General features: G+C 38.5%; 1 protein-coding gene across 2 annotated transcripts in view; it reads right to left on the bottom strand.

Annotated features, from left to right (window-relative positions):
• RUNX1T1 (RUNX1 partner transcriptional co-repressor 1) overlaps window positions 1-4,975 on the bottom strand; it is a 148,081-nt gene extending 143,106 nt beyond the window's left edge. The window contains exon 1 of one of the 2 annotated variants that reach the window (XM_045861281.1): window positions 4,708-4,975. In XM_045861281.1, coding sequence (XP_045717237.1) covers window positions 4,708-4,735 — 28 coding nt within the window. In that variant the 5' untranslated portion in view covers window positions 4,736-4,975. The remainder of the gene's footprint in view (window positions 1-4,707) is intronic. The other variant, XM_045861280.1, reaches the window with a different exon arrangement.
• Between the last annotated feature and the right edge of the window lie 18,985 nt (window positions 4,976-23,960).

A 23,960-nucleotide genomic window follows, 5' to 3' on the forward strand; every position in this document is an offset into this window, starting at 1 on the left:
CAGGCAGATAAGTTTTGAAGCATTAATGCAGATAAATATCTAGTTTCTTCTTTCTTTCTTTGAGTATGTGAATTCTAGTGTGCTATAATGTGAGAATTCCAACATATGACCATTATTGCACAATATCTCATTGCTCAGCTTGTCATTATTTCATTTGTAATTCTTATGTTAATTATGTTCATAATTACTATAAACAGATGTGGTAGACATCCATGCGACCTTTTATTGAGGCATGAATTCCTCACTTATTTTACTTCAATTTCTCATTTATGTGAAACTGAGATGCAGGGAGAAAAAGGCTTTCTAATTTTCTGATGTTTTACATACTTAAGTTAAAACCTACCTTCTACCTCATCTGCATTTCAAAATATTAGAATATTCTTAACATTTAAGCAGCTTTACAGCACACTTCTAAATTGCACCCTGAACCTCACTGCTCCCCACCAAATGGTAGCTATGGATGCCAAACAAAGGCTAGCATCCGTCTCTAAGTTGTTTGTCTTTTTTTTTAATACCAAAGGTTAATGCAGCAGAATTGTGCTTCAAAAACAAGTGCCTAGCAGCTACGTAGCAATTTATTCACTCATAACTCAACCACCACCCTCTGTACATAAAACACATTTACAATAAAATCAGTATGGATTTCATTAGCTGAAAACCTCCTCAAATTTCATTTCTTTGGCCCTAATCTATAATTAGTGTGGACAGACAGGTGCAAACCCTTCTCTTCTACAGATGGCTACTGGAAATGGTGCAAAGTAGCTCCTTCTGTTTAAACAACACAGAGATAACCTGCTCTGTCTTATCACTTACAATTACCTCCATTAAACTGGACTAATGTTTGCTTTAATAAAATGTTCACTGTTCTTTAAACATTATTTAGGAACTCTTATATTAATGGCTGTAAAAAAAGTGAAGTTGGGAGGTATCTCTTTAGCTAATAACTTACACTGAATAAAGTGTTCCCAGTAATAGTTCACAAAGGTGTCTTAGTTGATTTAACATTTGATAGTTGTTTTGCATAAATAGGGCCAACTATAGTATTTTTAAAAGGCATTTTAGTGACAAATGCTTTAACAAACACAGTAAGAGAAACTTAACATTTTCCTGAGCATTGAAAGTATGAAAGATTTAATTTTTTTCTTACAGATTTTAACTTGTTATTCGATTATGGAACTTAAAATCCTAGATCATTTTCAAAAGATATTTATGTTAATCTAATTTTATGTATTTAACTGCATATACATTATTCTGAAAGTTGTATGAGTTCACCATTTTAAGGCACATCTAAAAAATTAACCATGAATGTAAGTGCACTCTGTGAGCACATGGTTAAAAATAGCTCTACTCCATAATAAATAACTTCTATAAAGCCAAAGATCACTTCTTTCTACTTCTGCTATCAATAAAGTCTATGGAATGCTACATGACTCATAAGGTGTATATAAAACAAAGCACTTTTACTTGCCCAAACAGCAACAAATAAATATCTTTTCTCATTGAACTTACATAACTTACAGTAATAGACTCTGGTAAAATGCAACTGAATTGGGTTTTTTTTTCACATGCAAATCCTGCAGGTGCCAATTTTTCAGACTGCTTCACTATGAAGGGCTATGCTGCCTGCATAAAACCTCAATGAAGAAGGCTTTGCATTCAGTGCCTGTCAGCTGATGTTCATATCAAAGAAGTGAGAAACAGGATTTGACAGTGAAGAATGTCCTAAACTGACAGCCACTGACCAGCATTCCTATTGGAAGCACTGCTTTCTCGTGATCCCTTTTCAATGTATTAAAAAAAAAGTTTTTTTTTATTTTGCTAAGCTTCTACCTTACAATAAAATAAATGATAATGGCACTTTACATTTGCGTATTCTTTACAAATTTTGAAGTGGTCTTTTATCTGCAAATATTTAGACTCACAGCCTCAATCAAATAGCTCATCATCAAATACCAGCATCAAGAGCAATATTTTACTTTTCTTTAGGAAGGGAAAACTGTAAAAACGATAAAAAGCTGCTGTCCTGTAGCTGCAACACATACTCGCCCATTTCCAGCAACTTGCAAGTAATAGTGCAGTTTGCATTGTGTTGCAAAGTAGAATGTTTCTTATCAAAAAAAGTCCTTAAAGATCATTTTAAAATCAAATTATTGGCAGGTATTAGTGAGTCACAGATGATTTTTAGGTATGAACCTAGACACTGGAGAAACTACATATTCAAATTCTCGCACTCAATATTTAGGTTTTCAAATAAAGTGCTGTCTAACTGGCTTAAACAAAGATTTTTAATACAAAGCTTTTCTCTTAGCATAATCTTAAAGTCAGTTGCCATGCACCCAGAATAAGCTTGATCCCTTGGTTATTTGGTTGGAATTTTGTCTTTTGAAAGAATAAACCAAGGAAATACCAAATGCTAAATACAGTACATGTAAAGTAACGATAGACTTTCACACCCATCCTAGCTGGGGGGAAAAAAAAAAAAAGCCTGGATCAAACTGAGATTCCACGATTAACACTGGGTAAGATTGTCAGACCTCCCTTAAAAAATAACAATCTGTAAAAGAAAGAAAAAAGAAAAAGAAATCAAATAGCCCCACCTACGTTATCTGAAAGCCCCATGATGTTAAAACTAGACTACATTTTAAAGCCAAACAAAGTAGGGAAATCCATAGAATTATGAATTTGCTTCTGCTTGTACACATCACAGCTGACATAAACACCCAGGTTGGGGCTATGCTGGTTTAAGAAACAATGGTGTTTGTCAACCTTTGCTAAGGAACTGTGTGACAGGAGAAACTGGGCAGGACAGAAGACTCACATGGTCAAGGCAAAATGCTGCAATAAACTAAAAGGAGGCCCCCAACACTAACAAACCATTTATCACAGAGAAGCCGGTCAATTTGTATTCTAGTGAGTGTGGATTCACTGGGCAACGACCCAGTTCCACTCTGCTCTATGCAAAGGGGTGGTGGTGGGTGGGGGGAGTATGATAATAAAAGCCACTGAGCACACTTAAAAATGGTACAGATGTTTAAAAGGAGACTAGGAGGGAAAAAAACCCTGTAAAACAGATTTCAGTTCACACATAAGGTAGAAAGAAAATGCTTTGGTCAGCAACCCGACCTTTATCAGGGGATAAATCAATTTGCAGCAGCTGTGGACAGCCATTTATATACAGGCCCTGGGCAGATTAATTAAGGGAAGGTAAGTTACAAATTCAAGGGGGCTCAGAGTTGCATTAAGTATATGAAGTTGGTCTGGGGTGGTCTCTCCAGCTCTCCTAGTCTTCACAACCTCACCCTAGCCTTGGTGACTGGTCTGCAACACCTCCTCCACCGGGAATATTAGCTATTCCTTAAAGTGACATTTTGCAGATTCCCTCAGGAAGCAACAGCCAGGCTGGAGCACGCTGGGATTTGAGGTGACCCAATCTTGAAGAAAAGCTATGCTCAAAGGATTTCTCCATTATGCTTTGCAAGGAATAAGAAGACCAAGGGCTGCAAGGCTCCCCAGCCAAATCCTCCAAACTGAGAGACTCAAGGGGTTGGGGGAGAGCTAATTTTAGTAAGTCTTGGTTCACATCCTACTTCCCGTAATCATAGCACTCAAACTTTTCCAAGGGTTGACCGCCCCTACAAAAAAAAAAAAAAAGGATTTAAGCGCCTGATGCCGAGGTAACCGTATCTGCTTAAAGCGTCCAGTCCAGCGCTAGGTCCACCCCAAGAGAGGGGTCTGGGTGCGCCAACCACCCGTCTTTTCAGGTTCGCCAATAGAGCGGTGGGCAGCAGGGCCCGGCGCACTTCTCCACGGGTTCGGAGGCTTTAGCAGACGGGTTTCTGGAAATCGGAAAAAAATCCCCCGGACGCAGCTCCCCCTCTGGGCTCTTCCGTGAGGGAGCTGCGAAACACTAGGCTCTGCTCCCGGCTCCGGGCAGGCGGGCACGGCGTCGGGGCTGGAGATGGGAACACCCACAGGGCCAGGGCTGCGGAGCCCGGAGTGCACAGAGGTCAGGGCAGCAGCGATGCTGCCCACCAAACGCTGGCAGTAAAGCCCCGGACCCGTCCTGGCCGAGAGGTGCTCAGGTCGGGGCCGCCCACCGCGGGGCTCACCACTCCAGCGCCCCAAACGCCTAGAAGTAACAGGGGAAGTTCTCAGACTGGTGCAAAGTGCCTGAATGCCGCTAAGAAGACCCCTACCCTAGTCGCAGCCGGGTCTCAGAGTTAAGATTCCGCTCTCCTGCTCCTAGAGCTAAGTTTTCCACCATATAAACGAGCCTTTCCCTTCCGGATTTAAAAACAAAACCCACGGTGCAGGTTTAGGGCCACCTGACAAAACGCACCGTGGGCACTCTGACCAGTGGTTTTGTAGGGATGGGAGCGGGGGGTCAGCCCACGAATGATCTTCCTGCTTACAAATCGTGACCATAGAGAGGAAAGAAAAATTATTTTTTAATACAAGTGGGGGAAATCTAAGAGTGAAAACTGCATCTTTGGCGGTGACCCGTGAAGTTCAGTGTCATTGAAGACTGAAGGCACCCTCGATGTTCCTCTTTACCCTGCTCCGTAGTCTTACCCTAGTTGATAAATACAGCCTGAAGGCTCTTAGTCTAATAATCCAAATGAAGATGACGGCCATCAGAATAATAGTAATGGCCATGGGCCCGTCCCCGCCGCCCGCCCCCAGTCCAGCCCTCCCGCGGGCACTTACACTGCACAGGGTCGGAGAGTCCCACCATCCGCCACGGGCTCCGAGCTGCAAATAAAACTTCCCGTCGTCTCGGCTGGCCCGCGGGGCGAGGGGGCGAGGGCGCGGCGCCGCCGCTTCCCTCGGGAGGCCAGAGTATCAGCGGCCACTCGCCCACGCGCGCTCACCACGAGGCCGCGGAGTCCCGCCGCGGAGCGCCTGCGGCCGCCAGGTACTGCGCACGGCGAGCTGCGGGGCAAAAAGCCCGGGGTCTGGGACGTCAGCCAAACGCAGCCTCCACGCAGACCCCAAGACTTGCGGAGCTCCGCTACCCTGCTCCCGCCTCCCTCCCTCCGTCACTCCCTCCCTCCGCTTTTCTGTTGTTGCTGCTGTGGCAGACAAATGTAATGTGGGACGCAGGGATTGCCACTGTCACTGGCGGCGTCTGCGTCTGCCTCGCCCGCCCTTGCTCACTCTTGAGGAAGGCGACGCATTTATCTGCAGGGCGTCCGGGCGTCCGGGCGTCCGCCGGGGACTTGGAGCACCGCGCGCAGTGCGCGGAGAGCGCCCACACCAGGCCGGCTTCGGCGCGCGCCCGCGCCCTGGGCGCCGCGACCGCTAGTAAGGGAGGCGGCGACACGGCCGCTACCAGGTGCCTGGGGGAGGGTCCGCTCCAGGGAGAAGGGAGGTGGAAGAAGGAGACATCTGTGTCGTGCAAGGGTCACAGAGGTCAAGTATATGTTAACAATGGGCAGTCCTGGCTCGCTAGGGCGCGCGGGCGGGTGCGCGGGCGGCCTCCCTCCGGACCTCGCCCTCTTCAGTGCAGGCTGGACGTCGGGCTGGCTCCCTAAAGATGCCTTACCAGGCTGCCTGCTCTCCGCCGGCCCCAGTGCCCTGCAGTAACCCAAGACGACCACTTTCCCCGGCCATCTGGAGTGCTCCTGGCTGCCCTGCCTGTGTCACTGGCTGGAGAGACAGCTCTGCTAGAAATCAAGCCACTCTCAGATCTCCTCTCTAATCCCCTTCTGTTAGCTGATTTACAGACTGACTATTTGCTTTCGCATTAGATAATAGCCTTAGAGAAAACAGTTATCATTTTCTTGTCTTTGTTTTTCTACTTCTCCCATAGAATACCATTAAGAGGGTCCTCTTTCTATCCTACGTTTTTGTTGAATGTGTCCCCCTCCCCCACACGTTAATATCAATACTTCAGAAAGGGGGAGGGAGTCCCAGAGGACAAGATAGGGCGAAAGAATTCCAGATATGTCCAGAGTAAATAATCTCTCAGTGAACAAGACTGATAATATGTTTGTACAGAGTAAAAAAAAAGGGAGGGGGCTTAAATAATAATGAAAATACTAATATGTAGGTCAAATATCAGATAATGGCTTTCAATAATAAGTAAAATAAAAATCTTAAAATTATGGAACGGTGCCACCACTGCTAATGTTATATTATATTTAGTACAACAGTTTAAAATCCTGCTTTGAACCATGTTTTTTTCCCAACTGGCCTAAATCAATGCAAAATGTCCTGTGTGCATGTTTCCAAATCTCGTCTTTACAAAGGAAAAAAATGCTTAAGACGAAATCAGAGTCGGCCTGATGCAGTGGGAACTGATGAGATATTCGTGGATTTTAATTTTAAAAGTGCCTCTTCAAATATTTAATAGTGAGTAATATCCCGTCCCCCATCCTTTTAAACCCAGCTGGAGCTTCCAATTCTGAAGTCTTTTCATACTCCACTAATTTTTAGCAATTCATTTCCAGAAAATACTCATTGTACATTCTTCCCTCTCCTTGGGACATTTGACTAATGAATTATAATGGATTAACGAATTGTAATGTTAAGTCTTGGTATTTGATATTATGATGCAGTTAATTTGAATCTCAAATATTATCAAGTTGTACATTCATTCTATAGCAGTTTCTGCATGTACAGCTCATTTTTTGCTATCCTTGCAAATCTTTGTATTAATAATCTTCAAATATAAAATTTCATGTACACTACCATAACTCCTTTGTGTAGGAAATTGTGTCAAAGCAGCTTGCTTGTTTTTCTACAAAGAATCAAAAATATTTTGGTATTTTATTATCTTATTACGTGTATTATATTTTTTCTGTCCCCCAAATTGAAAACCAGTAATTTGGATTCTGGAACTACACATTTATCCTTACTTTAAATTAATGAAAGGATATTTGAATCAGGAATGATCCTTTTGAAGTAGTGCTACTTCTAAAACCATATTTTAAAATTTAGAATTAAAGTAAGTCAACCAATTTTGGGATGTAATAAATAAGGGGAACATTAAAATATATATATATCATACCACATTTTTCTTCTTCCTATAAATAGTGCCAATAAAATTTATATTAGAAACATTAAACTTCAAAATCAATGAAAAATAACTTGCAGGAAATCAAAACAGTTTTACATTTTCGGGCTATATTCACAACAACAAGGCTTATATTTAAATCATATTTTTTAAGATTCTACAAATCTTATAGGATCTTTTTTTCTAGTCATACTTCTAGAAAAACAATAATCATTGTTCTAGTTATAACTTTCTTAAATGGCAATGTTTTTTAGTCAATTTGGCTTTACATCAGATAGAATATATCACTAAATCTCAGCCTTCATTCTTTTTCTTGTAACAGCAGCTAAAGAACATCCTGGAGCTAATGTTGAATGACTCAGTTTATTCCTGAACTCACTTTCCACGCCTTTTAAAGGCATGTGTTCCACAAACAGAATATATTTTCCTGTAGGGCTTTCTCTTGTATTATGTCCTAACTCCTTTATTTGCAGCAAATAAAGACTATGTATAGGGACCAACTGAAGCATGAGGTGAATCTTGAATTACAAAATCTAGGAAAATAAAACATTAAATGAAAAGGGAGGAGCTCATTGAAAAGTGTTGTGGGAAGAGGTGAATTACCTGACAACAGTGCAAGTCTACAAAATATTTGGTTGCCATATCCTTGGGGTGAGAGATACACACAACATAACATTCATAACACAATAAACTATTGATTGATAACATTTTATTAAGCCAATCTAAAGAGACAGAGATCAGCATTTAGTTTTTTTATCTGCCACACACGAGAGATCAGGTTTCCGTAGTTTCAAGACTACTTAGTTTGTTGAGTCAAATGATCATCGTTGTCATTATCATCTTAAAAATGAATTTTTTAAAAGGGAATATTGGGGAAAAATAGGTACTTACTCATCCTAATGAAACCATTAAATTGGAAAATAAAACAATACAATATGTTAAACTGTCATAAACCCTTACTAGCAATTTTCTTTTTTCTCACATTAGATTTTTTTTCTCACATCATTAAATTTTTCATTATTGTGAAGATACCAAGGTCTTTCAACTTATAGGTTTACTTTTTCAGTAATGTTACCTAAGGATGGTTTTTGTTTTCTCTTAAAACAATCCTTTAAAAAGGCAGAGAGCTTTCCATACAAATTTCAGATGAGTGCTTGTTACCTCTTTGGAGAAGTATGATTGATCTCTCACAAAAAGGAATCCCTATACAAAATATCAACAAGTACATAATTGGCACTTTTAAAATTCCTCTTATAGATCTTAAAATTTAAATGACTCCTAGGCTGTGATTTTCTATACCTTAAAAAAGTCCTCCAGTTCACCTAGGTTGATGAAAATCCTTAATTACCAGATTATTTATATTTGACAAAAAATTACTCATTGTATTTGTGAAAGGATACAGTATAGAAACATAAAGAATGGCAAGCAATAACTACATTTTCATAAATTTAGAACTTAACCCCTATTTGCAATTTCTTTCCCTTTTGCTGTGTAGTTTTATATAGTTTATTTTAGAGATTTTCAAGGACAAGTTTTATTCCAAATTTTGCAATTTTGTTATTTAACTTACTTATGGATTCATTTTTAGGACACAGACAAGTAAAAGAATAAATTTCAGAGATCTTTTTATTTTATTTTATAGTAGTTAAGCCACATATATTTAGTATACATTCAGTCTATGGTATCATTACATTAGTTCTTAGGAGACTTTTAACATGAGATAATAAACAGATTTTTTTAATGAAAAAATTATAAGTTAAACTAAAAAATGGCATTCATTATCTCTTCAACTAAGTTGGTTGGTTTGGTATGATTTAGCCTCAAACCTGCAGGCAATGTTTGGTTTTTATTTATAATTCCCTATGTGTTCAGATAATCATGTGTCCTTTTCATACTACTTTAAAACCAGCCTGCACCCAAACACCAAAGTTGCAAAATTTCAATTACTTCTTTAATTTACAAAAGGAATTTTTTAAAGTTTGGAATGTTTTACCAAGTAACTCATATTAGTGTTTCTTTAAATAATGAGTTTTACCTGTTAAATATTTAAATATTCAAATTTTCAGATTTTGACACATTAAACTGCAGGAATGTATTTATTACATAATGTGAAACACACACATGAATACATGCCATACATAGAAAAGTATTTTTATAAGCACAACTGTCTGTAATCTAGAAATTATTTTGTGTGATTGTATACAACTAATCCATGAAAAATAATGCTGCCAAATAAAAATATTATTCACATGTTTCTAATTTAAGTTGAATATATTCCACCTCCCATTTTAAGAGTTGGTTTTTAAAATATGATAAATCAGAATGAAATCATATAATACCCCTCCCTCACTGAAGTTCTATATTTTCATTTTGTATTGAATGTGCCCAGAGGTTATTTTTCCTTTTCCGCTGTATTTTTTTTATTTGTGGTTATTCTGTCTATATAATTCTCAATTAGGTGCATATTACTGCTTTGTAACTGCACAAAGACAGAAGTCTTTGTTCACTGGATAGTGCTAGACACATATTAGGTGCTCAATAAATATTTATTGAATAATAAGTAAATAAGATTAAATGCTCCATGACTTAGATACCTTTTCTTATCCACATGAATCAACTACTTCTTTACTGAATTATTAATAAACCAAAGCTTTTAACACTACCAATATTTTAAGAAAATATGGGCAACTAAAGAAAAGGGCCTTCCATGTTATTTCGTATGTGTATTTCAATACATCTTGAAATAATTGTGAATGTGATGTGAAAAAAATATATTCTTATATTTTTAACTATTTATAAAACTTTCAGATTCCAGAATAGACCATGATGTTTCTGAAATTTCAGTTTAGTTTATTCAATGAGCTAGAAATTTTTTCTTAAAAATTCTATGTAAAAAAACCAGAAGCTATGGAGGTCTTAATGATAAATAATTCTTTTCTTCTAATTGTCTATGTCCAGATTAAATACACCCTTTTAAAAATGCATATGTTACAGTATTTTAATACTCTCATTTTCCCCATTCCTTTTAAAATGTCCATTTACTCCATGGAACATCAGTCTAATGCATCCCATATCACCTTGTAAGACTATTTTCATGGAGCAATCACTATATCACTGTAGCACATCCACCCCTCAGGAGAAAGACAGCAGCCAACTGGCTCATAGCACAGCAGTGTAAAGAGAAAAAACTTTTAGAGAGCAAATCTATAGCAAATATGGACTGAGCATACTTATGTTTGGCATTAGATTGTTTTCATAGTTCTTCCTTTTTTCTCTGTAGGGCAGGCCACCAACTGGGAGACCCCAGTGTCCCCATGGATAAAACTACTGGTGTCTCCATTGCTTAAGACAAAGGGGATTCTCCAAAATTCCCACCAGACGTCATCTAAGGAAAATGTTTCTTTGAGGAAATCATTTGATCGATGTGCCCTTTAGGTCAGGCACCTGAAAAACCACAGGACACATGAGGTCAGCCACTCAGTTTGTCCTACGTGACTTGTAACTTGGGCCCATTTCCTTGAGGTGAAGAAGTTTTTATGAGATAGGACATTTTGATTTGTCATGTTTTCTAGGAAAAACATTACTGTTGACTGACATTTTTCCTAAATTCTCACATTTTTATTTTTATATAAATGTCCCTTATTTAATATTTTTAGAAGAAAGATGTGTGTGTATATGTGTATATATACACATAGGGTTTTTTTTTTTTTGCAGTTTTAATACATTTCATGGAAACTACATACTGTTTCTAATAAGGAAGAACAAATATATTTTCCTTTAGAGCCCTGTATGTCAAATAGTAATGTACACATTAAGCATCTGGAGGATTGTGTTAAGTTGCAGAATCTGAGTCAGTGGGTCTGGGCTGGGCCCGAGATTCTGCTTTTCTAACAAGCATCTCTAATGCCCGTGATGCTGGTGCACACTGTCAGGAACAAGGCTTTAGATTATTGGGAGCAATGAGACCACCCTACCATCCTCCTTCACAGAGCTCTGCTTTCACAGTTTGCAAAAAAGCCAACAGCATTTATGTGCTCAGAGAATACACAGAACATCCTAAGGGACTCCGAATCCATAACAGAAGAAAGGCATTTTGGTATAGGACTACGTTCCTGATCTCCCCAGTTGCTGTTCAGGCACCTGCAATCAACAATGAAGCCCCATTATCAGATAGTACTAAAACAACCAGCAACAAAACTGTTTATTCAATCAAGAGTGGACGCTCTATAAAACCCAAGCCATGAGTGGATGATTGCTACAGGAGGGTAAGGTCGCAACTTTTTCCCACAGGGTCAGTGATAGCCATTCCTTGCCTGGGACTATGTTTATCTCATGCTATGTGTAACTGAGAAGAGGTACTATAAACTAATGAATTCATAGTGTGAAATGATGACTTCATTGTGAATAGCCACAGGCCAGGGTCTTGAGTCAGAGATACTGCATCGAGGACTCTGCTTGCACAAGGCACAGCTCAGCCTTGGTTGCCCCAGCTCAACCACTTATTGAAATTACTTCATCCTATTGACATGTCATAACAATTATGCCGTATTTCACTGGTTTAACTGAAAGGTCTAGTGCTTTTAAAGTTTAATGACAGCTAAAGACTCATAAGAACAGAGAAATTTATATATTTTTCATAAAAGCAATCATGTAGGCATTTTTATTTTTAAATCATTCTTTCTGGGTCTGATAGAGGAAATTTGAACACTGAGGGAAGGCTAGGCCAGATTTATTTGTTTTTAAAGTTTTTATTTTTTTACATTAAAGAAACTTATTTAAGAAAAAGAAGATCAAAACTATGAATAATAAAATGGCAATAAATACATATCAACAATTGAATCTAAAAAATAAACCAAGAGAACAAGAAGAACAGAGACAGAATCATGGTCACAGAGTTTTGAAGGTTGCCAGATGGGAGAGGGATGTGGGGGAATGGGTGAAGAGGTGTGGGGATTAAGAAGTACAAATAGTAGTCACAGAATAGCCGTGGGGATATACAGTACAGCATAGGAAATGGAGTACCAAAGAACTTATACACAGACCCATGGACATGAACAGTGGTGGGGTGCTGCGTGGAGGGGTGCAAAGGGGGAAAAATTGGGACAATTGTAATAGCATAATTGATAAAATATAATTAAAAAATAAAAAAGATTTATTTTTTATAATTGGTTTTGAGGCTTATGAGCTGGAGGAGCATCTGCTGAAAGACTTGCAACTGAAAAAAAACAAAAACAAAAACAAGTTCATGTAATTGGACAGCGATGCCGACACATACTCTTTCCTTATCAATAGTTGGGTATATTGGCAAACAGTTTATGTTTAGATTACCAGAATGACACTTCTTTAAATTTAAAATAACAATAATCACAACAACAACAAAACAAAAGGTTACAATCACGACCTTTCAATAATAATGATTTGCTTCAACTTGAATGAGTCCATAGCTTTCCCACCTTTTACTACTGCTTCTAATGTTGCAGGAGGATTTATATTTTTCTAAATAATAGATTTTAATTAAGAAGATTTATTAAAGACAGTTTCCATCCCTGTGATTACATCTTATGTTCTAGAGACATCTGCATTTCAAAACACACCACGTATTTTCATAAATATTCCACAATTCCCTCAGGGATTTTTGGTATTTCAATTTCCTCCAACCTCTTCTTAACATCTTCATGTCCATTTGTGTGTCCCACGGATTTGCGCCCAACCTCAAACATTGCTCCACACAGGTATCATGTTAGGAAGCAGAATCAAAGCATTCCTGTTCTCTGCAAATCAAGACTTTTAAAAGGAACAAAGACAAACTGAGCTCAGTAACATATGTCTCACAAAAGATTTAGATATCTTACAGAAATACTTAGGGTAGCAGGGTAAACAACTGGGCTGAATTTGCTATGAAGTTCAAATCATTGTTATTTTAATAGAGTGGGAAATTCATTTAGATTGTGGAATCTGATAGCTACCCAATGAAAGCTCTTTTTGTCCGTGTTAATGCAGTTTTAAATTTTTAGTTTTTGAAATGCACTTTTGCCAGAAAATTATTTGAAGATAAAAGCAGCTTGCGCAGCTCTCTTTAGATACACCTCATGAGTGACAGTGAATGGCTGATTAGACCTTGTTAAGTGTCTTATTTAAAATTGTAAGCCAATGTACTAAGCTTGATCAAGGTGCAGACAACAGAAATACACTCAGGTCATTTCACTTACCTCATGAAGGTGCATTATAAGGAGATGAGGGGACATGCAGAAGGCAGGAAACTGTGTACACACCGGCCCCACAGGAGAGAATACACCTGTACCACCCAGTATCATTTCTGTTCTCCTTCGGCCACCTATTCTAATTTCTCAGTCGCTCCCTGCCTGAACGAGCTGGCCTTACCCTGACCCCGTGCTCTCCGTCCCTGAGCAAACTGCTCCTTTCACTACCAGCTAATTGCTTGGTCCTCTCCACTTCATAGATTCTGCTCACTCGTTGCTTCAGCTACTCTGTTATTTCTAATAACTCATGGTTTCTGCTTAATCTCATGTCTTTCAACTCCTGTTTCCTTATTAACTAACACAAACTCTTCTAAAATGTGGAGACAAACAGAGACTGAGGAAATCAGTCAACCACCAACCATACTTGGGAATGAGATCACTTTGCCGGCTGGAGGCTGGGTCAGGATCCCATCTCTGCTGCAGTCATCTGCAGTCAGGGTGGCAAGGTCTCGTGGACAACTTGCCCCAGAAGCAAGACCTTCACAAAATGTACCAGGCTCTTCTCTAAAACAGCAAAATAACACGAGGGGGCTTTCCAAACAAACAAACAAAAACAATTGTTTTAAGCTGGCTAGATATTTGCCTGACGTCAGCAAAGGGAAAAAATGTAAATTGCATTGGCATGTAATGATGAAATGAATACTGTAGGAATTCTGAACATTTCTGAAAGATGTTTCAGTTTTTATGCTGGTATTCAGTACAAACAGTACAGTATGAAGAAAGCGCTCAGGCCTTGCAGTCTGTGAGACCTGGAATTGAATTCCTTCTCTGCCACTTATCAGTGAGGTGGCCTTAAATCACTTGCCTGTCTTTAAGTTTCCACATCCTCACCTGGAAGTGCTTACATCTCAGGATATCTATCTAGCGCTCATTCCACGTCTCCCCAAAGTAGATGTGAGCTAGTATCCAGCCTGGGAATGAAGGTGGTAAGTTTTAAACATAATTTATTGCTTCTTCTTTGGGAAGACTTAACCTAAATACTCTGCACTTTGGCTTCCTTGCTCAGTAGGTAGGACAGTAAGTACAACGTTTGTTTTACTTGCCATCACTCTCCTGCCAATACCTCCATGACATGCCCTGTCTCAGTTTGCAATATATTGAGCTGATTCTTTTCTATTTATTAGCCTCAGCTATGATATTATTATTATTATTATTATTATTATTATTATTATTATTATTATTGACTTTAAACTGGGAAATGTAAAAGGCATATGTGGTGGGAACAGAAAAATTATACAGTTTATATGGTGCATTTTAATTCCAGTTTTCACTCTGTAAACCATTTACTCCAAAACTTAGTGGCACACACAACATACTCATCACTGTTCTAATCAATTGGAGAACTCACTACTAACTGGCCATTATGGGAAGTAAAATTGACAGCTATATAATAGATTTATGGTCACTTTGAATATAACAGGTTTTTCATATTATATACATATTTTCACATGCATAAACATAAGCAAAAATGTATGTAATTACACATACATTTATACATGTATATCCTTAAAAATACCTAAATATATGCATATGACACACACAGAGTGTGAATTTTCTTTCATATCTTCCTTTTTAAAAAAATCAAATTATATCTGATTCCTTGTCCCTATAAATACAATGGGGAATCCAGTTGAAGGTGTTGTTTTTCCCTACACCCTGAGTTCTGTAAAAGCTGTGGGTCTTACGGGGAAAACATTTGGAGGAGCTAGTTCTTTCTTTCATCCATACTTGTAACACTGAGGTTTCGCTCACCTAAATCATAATGGCCTCTTGAAATCCATAATCCAACTTCAATACCTTTCTGGCAGACAAGAATATTTGCAAAGGTAGTGAATGGCTTCTCCCACCATAGTTCATACTACATGTTAGACTCTGTTCTATGTAGCACTTTCCAAGTATTACCTCACTCCTAAAACAACAGTGCAAGAGAGGTACTAATATGTCCCCAGGAAACTGAGCCCTGAGCTCGAGTAACTTGCCTAAGGCCTCACAGCTCATAAATCTCAGAAGCAGGATTTGAGCCTGGTGGTCTGGGTTAACGTAAGTCTGTCCAGTCTCTAGGGCTTCCCCTATCCTCCAGAAGTCACAGTCAAAGTCTCTGAGAACAGGGGTTGTAAATACCAGTTTCTTTTTTTCCTAAACTTCTCAGGGCAAATGCAAGAGTAGAAAAATATTAAAGATAGTCTCCAAGATCAGTTCCACTGATGTCTAATCTAAGACCTAGCCTGTCCGGAATCGCACCACAAAAGGCCTCTGCAGTCTGCTGAAATCTGAGCTCTCTCTGGGGGATCACGAATCCCAACACCTGGATCCCTGAAAACTGTCTCCTATTCCTGAAAAGGGAGTTGACAGAATGCTGGTAAAACAATTTCTAACTAGCGCCTGCTAACCTTGGCCAAAAAACAAACAAACAAACAAACAAAAATCCCCTCAAGGTTATTCCAGCGAAGGAACATCTTGAGGAAGAGGATCCTGCAGTTTTAAAATCACTTCCACTCAGAGAGAGAGAGAGAGAGAGAAAGGGAGGGAGGGAAGAAGGGAGGAAGGAAGGAAGGAAGGAAAGAAGGAAGGATGGAAGAAAAGAAAGAAAAGAAAGAAAGAAAAGATCCAAATCATTTCTGCCCAAATGTTCAGGAAAAAGTAGCAGAGTAATTTGAATAAGAGTATTATCTCATCACCACACCTCTCCGTGAGGGCTAATGCAATCACACTCCACCCAAGATGACCTTGTTCCAACTCTTAAGCCTTAACTTCATTTCAAAGGACCCCACCCTTCAAAACACCCACTTTACATCTGAAGGCCTTCCTGACTACCTCAATCATCTCCTTTTGTTCTGTTTTCCTGGTCAGAACGGTATGGAGCTCATTATTTTTCCCTGGGGTCAGGCTCATTTACTCACAGATACAAAGATTTAGGGCTGCTATATATAATCTGACAACTGTATGAACTAGGCATAGGTAAGAAACAGAGGATATAGATCCTACGTATGTGTATACTGTTAGTACAATTGTTTTTCAATCACTAAAATGTGATTTTTTCCTAAAGTAACAAATGTTTATATTTTCTGCTTTATTACTATTTTAGCTAAAGTGTCCTCTCTAGGGAAAAAATGTAAGAGCCTCAAATATATTCAGAGGTGTTACCTAGCATTTAGTTTCTTGAAAATGCACGTACTAGCACTTCAAAATATATATATTTTAAAAAATTTGCTGTCTAATTACAGATTTTGCACATAATGTCATTTGGCTAGATATGTGCTGAGTGTCATTAAACTATTCAGTGAAAGGTGGGTAGAGGACTGGCCTGCTATTCCTTTCAGAATTATAAGGAGCTTTTTTTCATTTTATTAAATGTATTGGGGTGGCATTAGTTAATAAGATTATACAGTATAGGTTTCAAGTGTACCGTTCTATTGTACCTCACCTGTATGTTGCACTGTACGCTTACTGTCCGAAGTCTACTCTCCTTCTGTCTCTATATATTTGACCCCATTTCCTCTCATACCTCCCCCAACCCCTTCTAGTAACCACCATACTGTTGTTTGTGTTTATGATTTTTTGTTTGTCTTGCTTGTTTGTTTATTGCTTTCTGTTTTATATTCCACATGAGAGAAATCGTATGGTTTTGATTTTTTTCCATCTGACTTATTTTACTTAGCATACTATTCCCACGATCCATTCATGTTGTTGTAAATGACAGTATTTCATCTTTTCTTATGTCTGAGCATTATTCCATTTTATACAGTATATACATACCACATCTTCTTTATCCAATCTTCTATCAAAGGACAATTTGGTTGTTTCCATGTTGTGACCACAGTGAGCAATGGTGCAATGAACATAAGGGTACATATATCTTTACAAAGAAATGTTTTCAGATTTTTCAGATAGGTGGCCAGAACAGGGATTGCTGGGTCATGTGGTAACTCCATTTTAAATTTTTTTTGAGGAAGATCCATACTGTTTTTTACAGGGACTGTACCAATTTACATTCCCACCAGCAGTGTATGAAGGTAAAATTTCTCCTTTAAAGGAGAAAATTTTAAAAGTAATATCCACATTCTCACTTTTAAAGGCAGACAAAATAACCCATAATTCAACTTCCTTTTAAACCACTGACTTATGCTGTGATGGAAATTGATTTATTTAAAAAAATACAGATTTACTGGCTCCATTTCAGATTTATTAAATCAAAATCTGCATAAATTAATTTTTGAAATTTTTATTCTTTAACATCTTTCTCCATGAGTCTTATGCCACAAGCATAGCATTTCTGCACTGGTAACCTCCAAAAGGACAATAGTTTTCAAGATTTGGTTCTGTCGTTGGCCACCCATGTAATCTTAGGTCTTAATTTTCGAATCTGTAAAGTGGCAATTGCTCTGGATAATCTCTAAAGTCTCTCCCAAATCTGTCCTATGCCCTGTGTCCTCTGTGATGAATCTATGTAGGACCATTTAAAAGCTTATGTCTTTGAATCAGATTAAGAGTATTGTAATAATATTGTACATTTGAATAGCACTTCCAAATCTTAAAATGCTTTTACTTTATATATTTCATCTGAGCCTAATAGTTTTGAACAGTAGAAAGGGCAAGTATTACCCTGGCCTTTTTACAGATGAAAAAGCAGGTTCAAAATAATAATAATAATAATAATAATAATAATAATAATAATAATAATAAATAAATACAAGGATTTTGTCAAGGTAAAATAGTGAGTGGAGTACCAGTTCAGAATCCTGGTGTTCTTATACTTTCCTGTGTTTACATGCATTTTAATCCAACAACAATCAACGTAACATTATAAAAACAATATAAAAGGATGATCAGAATTTTACTTTTGCCTTATGTGTTTCAAAGAAGAATTATAAAAACACGGTTTTAGAAAGTGGTGAGCATATTTTCAAAAGTAACTTTAGAATATTTAAATTCAGATTTTGAACAGTTTTTCTGAACTGTTACCTTCCCTTGGTCTCACCAATTCTTTGGTGACAACAACAAAATCATACGCTATAAAAACAACTCAACTACATTTCCCAGGCTCTTGGACATGGTTGGGGCTTTGGGACTGAATTCTGGCTAATGAAGCAGGAATATGAGTATGAGTATGATTATGAGTATGGATGTGGGTGTGGGTATGGGTATGGGTATGGGTATGGGTATGGGTATGGCTACAGCACTTCCAGAACTGATTCCTGCAAATCTCCCACGCTTCGTCATCCAGTATTTCTATTTGTTTGGTTTGGTTTGTTTCTGTGGTGACTTTGTAAGCCACAAGCTGAAGATAGTGTTGATCGGAACAATATGGCTCCTTTCAGGAATACGAGGCACGTCACCCAACATCCCCACTCCTAACCTCATTAATACCACTGGATTGTATCATCAATGTTAAACTACCAAGTGTTAAGTTACCAAGATTTTAAGTGATCTGTTGTAATAGTTACATACTCTAATTAATTTCACTCTTAAATTTTGTCTTTTTTCTTTCCCAATGGTTCTTCTACTAGTTAGGAAGTTATATACTCAGTTTGTCATCTTAAAAGAGTTTTTTTCCCGGTAATTACCTATCATCCTTGATTGTCTCACTTCTTCTCAAATAAGGCAAATACCTTAGAAAACTTCTTTAACTGCATTATGTGCTATTGCTTTAGAATTTTAATATATAAGTAACATACACACACATTTATAAATATAAACCCAGAAGACATTATTATTATTTTATAGAGTGAATATTCATTTAGATTGATCCAGATAGTTATCATTTTTATTGATTGTTTTATTCATGTCTGTAACTGCAATATTCTCTGCAGGATAATTTTCCTTTTGTTTAAAGAATATTCTTTAGAATTTTTTAATAATAGGTCTGTTGGTAGCAAAATACATCTAGAATTTTATTTTGGTGTTTTTTTTGTCAGAAAATTCATTTATTTGACCTCTTCTTCTCCCCACCCCAGCTTTATTGAGATATAATTGATACATAATGTTGTATAAATTTAAGATGTACAGTGTACTGATTTTCTACATTTATAAATTGCAAAATGATTACCATCGTGGTAATTGCTACCCACCTCCATCCCATCACATCGTTTTCTCTATTGTGTATCTCTGTGGTAAGAACTGTTAAGATTTACTCTCTAAGCAACATTCAAGCATATGATATAGTATTATTAACTATAATCACCATGCCTGTTAATCTTATAACCAGAAGTTTATACCCTTTGACCAGTATTTCCTCATTTCTCTCACTCCCCAACCCTGGGTAACCACCACTTTACTCTGTTTCTCTGAGTATGTGTTTCTTAAAATTCCACATATAAGTGATATATAATATTTGTCTTTCTCTGACTGACTTATTCACTTAATAGTATGCCCTCTAGGTTCATACAAGCTATTACAAACAGCAGGATTTTCTTCTATATCATGGATGAATAGTATTCCATCATATATGTTTTCTTTATCCTTTTCTGCTGACAGAAACCACTTAGGTTGTTTCTGTATCTTGGCTATTGTGATTAATGTTGAATGGGAGTGCAGCTATCTTCATGAGATTCTGATTTCAATTTTTTGAATAGATAGAGCCCCAGAAGGGGGATCACTGGATGATATTTTTAGTTCTATTTTTAATTTTTAAAAAGATTTTATTATTTATTTTTAGACAGAGGGGAAGGGAAGGAGAAAGAGAGGGAGAGAAACACCAATGTGTGGTTGCATGTGCTCCCTACTGGGGACCTGGCCCGCAACCAAGGCATGTGCCCTGACTGGGAATCAAACCAGCGACCCTTTGGTTCACAGGCCAACGCTCAATCCACTAAGCCACACCAACCCAGTACTTTTAATTTTTGCGGCATCTTCATACTATTTTCCATCGTGACTGTACCAAATTGGAATCCCACCTAAAGTGAATAAGGGTTACCTTTTCTCCACACCCTGGCCAACACTTGGTGTCTTTGACTTTTTGGTAATAGCAGTTCTAACAGCCATGTGTGGTGATATCTCATTGTGGTTTGATTTGTAGTTCTCTGATGATTAGTGATGTTGAGCACATTTTCATGTGTCTGTTGGCCAGATCTTTTTTGTAAAAATATCTATTCAATTCCTCTGGAAAGTTTTCATTACTTTTATTTATTTATTATTGAATTTAATGGAGTGACATTGATTAATAAAATTATATAGGTTTCAGGTGTACAATTCTATAATACATCATCTGTGTATTGTGTTGTGAGTTCAGCAATCCAAGTTAAGTCTCCTTCCATCACCATTTATTCCCCCCATGCCCTCTTCTACTCCCCCCCCACCTACCTTTCCCTCTGGTAATCACCATACTATAGTCTCTACCTATGAGTTGTGTTTTTTTCTTAATCTCTTCATCTCATTCACCCAACCCCATAACCTTCCTCCCCTCTGATAGCTGTCCATCTTTACTCTCTATCTATGAGTCTGTTTCTATTTTGTTTGCTCGTTTCTTTTCCTCTGCCCATTTTAAAATTGGGCTGTTTGTTTTATCGCTACTCAGTGGTATTTGTTCTTTATATATTTTTTCCAAATTATATTTTGATTATGCTATTACAGTTGTCCCAATTTTCCCCCTTTGTTCTCCTCCACCCAACACCTCCCACTCCCTCAGGCAATCCCCATACCATTGTTCATGTCCAAGGGTCAAGCACACACGTTCTTTAGCTACTCCAATTCCTATTCTGTACCTTACATCCCCGTGGGTATTCTGTAACTACCTATTTGTATTTCTTAATCCCCTCACCTCTTCACCCATTTTCTCACATCCCCTCCCATGTCAGTCTTCAAATTCTCTCCATGTCAATGATTCTGTCTCTGTTCTTCTTGTTGGCTTAGCTTATTTTTTAGATTCAGTTGTTGATATATATTTGTTGCCATTTTATTGTTCATAGTTTTGATTTTCATCTTTTTCTTTTTTTCTTTTAATCATTGTTCAAGTACAGTTTTCTCCCTTTTACTCCCAATCCAGCCCACCCACCCAACCCTCCCCTCTTCCCTCCATCTTTTTCTTAAATAAGTCCCTTTAACATTTCATATAATAATGGTTTGGTGATAATTAACTCCATTAGCTATTTCTTGTCTGGGAAGCTCTTTATCTGCCCTTCCATTCTAAATGATAGCTTTGCTGGTAGAGCAATCTAGGCTGTAGGTCCCTGCTTTTCATGACTCTGAAAGCTTCCTGCCAATCCCTTCTGCCCTGCAAAGTTTCTTTTAAGAAATTAGCTGACAGTCTATGGGAATTCCCCCGTAGATAATTAACTTCTTTTCTCTTTCTGCTTTTAAGATTCTCTCTTTATCTTTAACCTTTGGCATTTTCATGATGACGTGTCTTGGAGTAGGCCTCTTTACATCCATCTTTGGGGCTCTCTGTCCTTCTTGGACTTGCATGTCTATTTCCTTAAGCAAATTAGGAAAGTGTACTTTCATTATTTTTTCAAATATGTTTCCAATTTCATGCTCTTCCTTTTCTCCTTCTGGCATCCCTATCATGTTAATGCTGGACTTCTTGAAGTTGGCCCAGAGGCTGCTTATACTATCCTCATTTTTTTGGATTCTCTTTTTTTTCTTGTTATTCTGATTGGTTGTTTTTTTGTTTCCTTATGTTTTAAATCACTGATTTGATTATTGGCTTCACCCACTCTATTGTTGTTTTCCAGTAAATTGCTCTGTGTTTCAATTAGTGTATCCTTCATTTCTGACTGGATCTTTTTTATGTTGTTGAGGTCCCCACCAAGTTCCTTGAGCATCATTATACCCAGTGTTTTGAACTCTGCATCTAATGGTTTGCTTATCTCCATTTTGTTTAGTTCTTTTCTGGAGTTTTGATCTGTTCTTTCATTTGGGCCATGTTTCTTTGTCTTCTCATTTTGGCAGCCTCCCTGTGTTTGTTTCTATGCACCAGGTAGAGCTGCTTTGACTCTGTGTTTTGGTAGTGTGGCTAAGGTAGTAGGTGTCCTATAGGGTCCAGTGGCACAGCCTCCCCTATCATCCAACCTGGGTACTTGAGGTGCACCCTTCATGTGGGCTGAGTACACCCTCCTCTTGTAGTTGAGCTTTGGTTGCTGTTGGCAGATCAATGAGAGGGATTTATCCAGGCCAATCAGCTTCGAGGAGTGGCTGTGACCACTGACCACCAACCCCCACTCTCCATGGAGGATCAGCAATGCAGGGGCAGAGTGGTGGTGCTCCTATGTGGTCTGTAGCTGTCTACTGGGTACACTGGTTCTGGGGTTTCCTGTGTGAGGAAGGTCAAGGTCAGCCCCCACCTGTGTTTTCCTGGAGCCACCCTGCCTGAACTATATAGCAATCTGAGATGGCTGCTACTTGTGCTGGGTTTGGAGGTTCCCAGTCAAAGACAAGCTATGAATCTAGGCTGGCTGCTGCTAGTGCTAGGTCTGGGGTTCACTGAGGCCAGCTGTTGATCATTTGAGAGGATTTAGGAAGTTATGAAGCATGAGCCAAGACCAAGCATTCACATGGAAAAGCAGCTTGGGTGGGCCCATAAGTTGGGTGGGGTAGAGTCCCTTGAGATTTCCAAGGCAGGGCAAACAGTGTTAGCCAAGTTGATGGAGTCTCAGATATGGCACCAGCTTGCCAGCTTTGTGGGGGGAGAGTTTAGAGAAGGGACAATGGACTCTGCTTGCTATGGTGACAGACACTTCAGTTTCTCCCTGTATGCCACTGTTGCCTTTCAAGCTGCTACCCTGGTACTGGAGCTCAGAGAGACTGAATCTGAGTAGTGAGTCTGTATGTGAATTCTTTAAGAAGAACTCTTGGGGCTCCTGCAGTTTCTTCCACCAACTCAGTCCCCACTGGTTTTTGAAGCCAGAAGTTGAGAGGACTTACCTTCCTGGCACTGGACCCTGGGCTGGGGGGGACTGGTGTTGGTCTAGGACTCCTCGTTCCTAAAATATCCCTCCCCAATTTTTATCTATCACATGTGGGTATGGGACCAGTTAGTTCCATGTCTGCACCACTCCTACAAGACTGGACATGGTTTCTTTAATTCCATAATTGTCAGACTTCCATTGGACTTGATTTCTGACAGTTCTGAGAGATGGTAGTTCTATATTTTAGTTGTAATTTTGATGTGGTTGTGTGAAGAGGTGAGCCATTTCTACATGTACTGCCATCTTGGCTGGAAGTCCCCTTTTTATATATTTTCGATTTCGACCCCTTTTCAGATATGATTTGAAAATATTTTGTATCACCTGGTAGGTTGTCTTTTTATTATGTTCATTGTTTCATATTCTTTGCCAAAGCATATTATTTATTTTTTAATTTTAAAAATCATGCTCATTACTTTATTATGTTATTGTTTTTTTTATTGTACTTAATGGTGTGACATGGATTAATACAATTATATTGGTTTTAGTGATAAAATTCTACAATGCATCAGCTTGAGAGTTGGTATACTGAGAATCTAACCTGGCTGCCACTAGTGCCAAGCTTGTTACCCTTTGGTGGGCACAGCAATGTGAGCTGAAGCTGGCCAGGTCTTGTTTTGGGTCTGTGCTCGCTAAGTCTCTGCTATGTGTCAGGCCAGCACTGACCACAGCTTATGCAGGCTTGGGGACTCCTGATGGTAGTTACAATGCAAGATGAGACCGGTGACCACTTGTGTTGGGCTTAGCAACAGGGCATGCAGAGGCCAGCTCTTGCTTGTTTAC

This window comes from Phyllostomus hastatus, unplaced genomic scaffold, assembly GCF_019186645.2.
Source record: "Phyllostomus hastatus isolate PE091 unplaced genomic scaffold, TTU_PhHast_1.1 phas_scaffold_21, whole genome shotgun sequence".
In the NCBI taxonomy this organism is placed as follows: domain Eukaryota; kingdom Metazoa; phylum Chordata; class Mammalia; order Chiroptera; family Phyllostomidae; genus Phyllostomus; species Phyllostomus hastatus.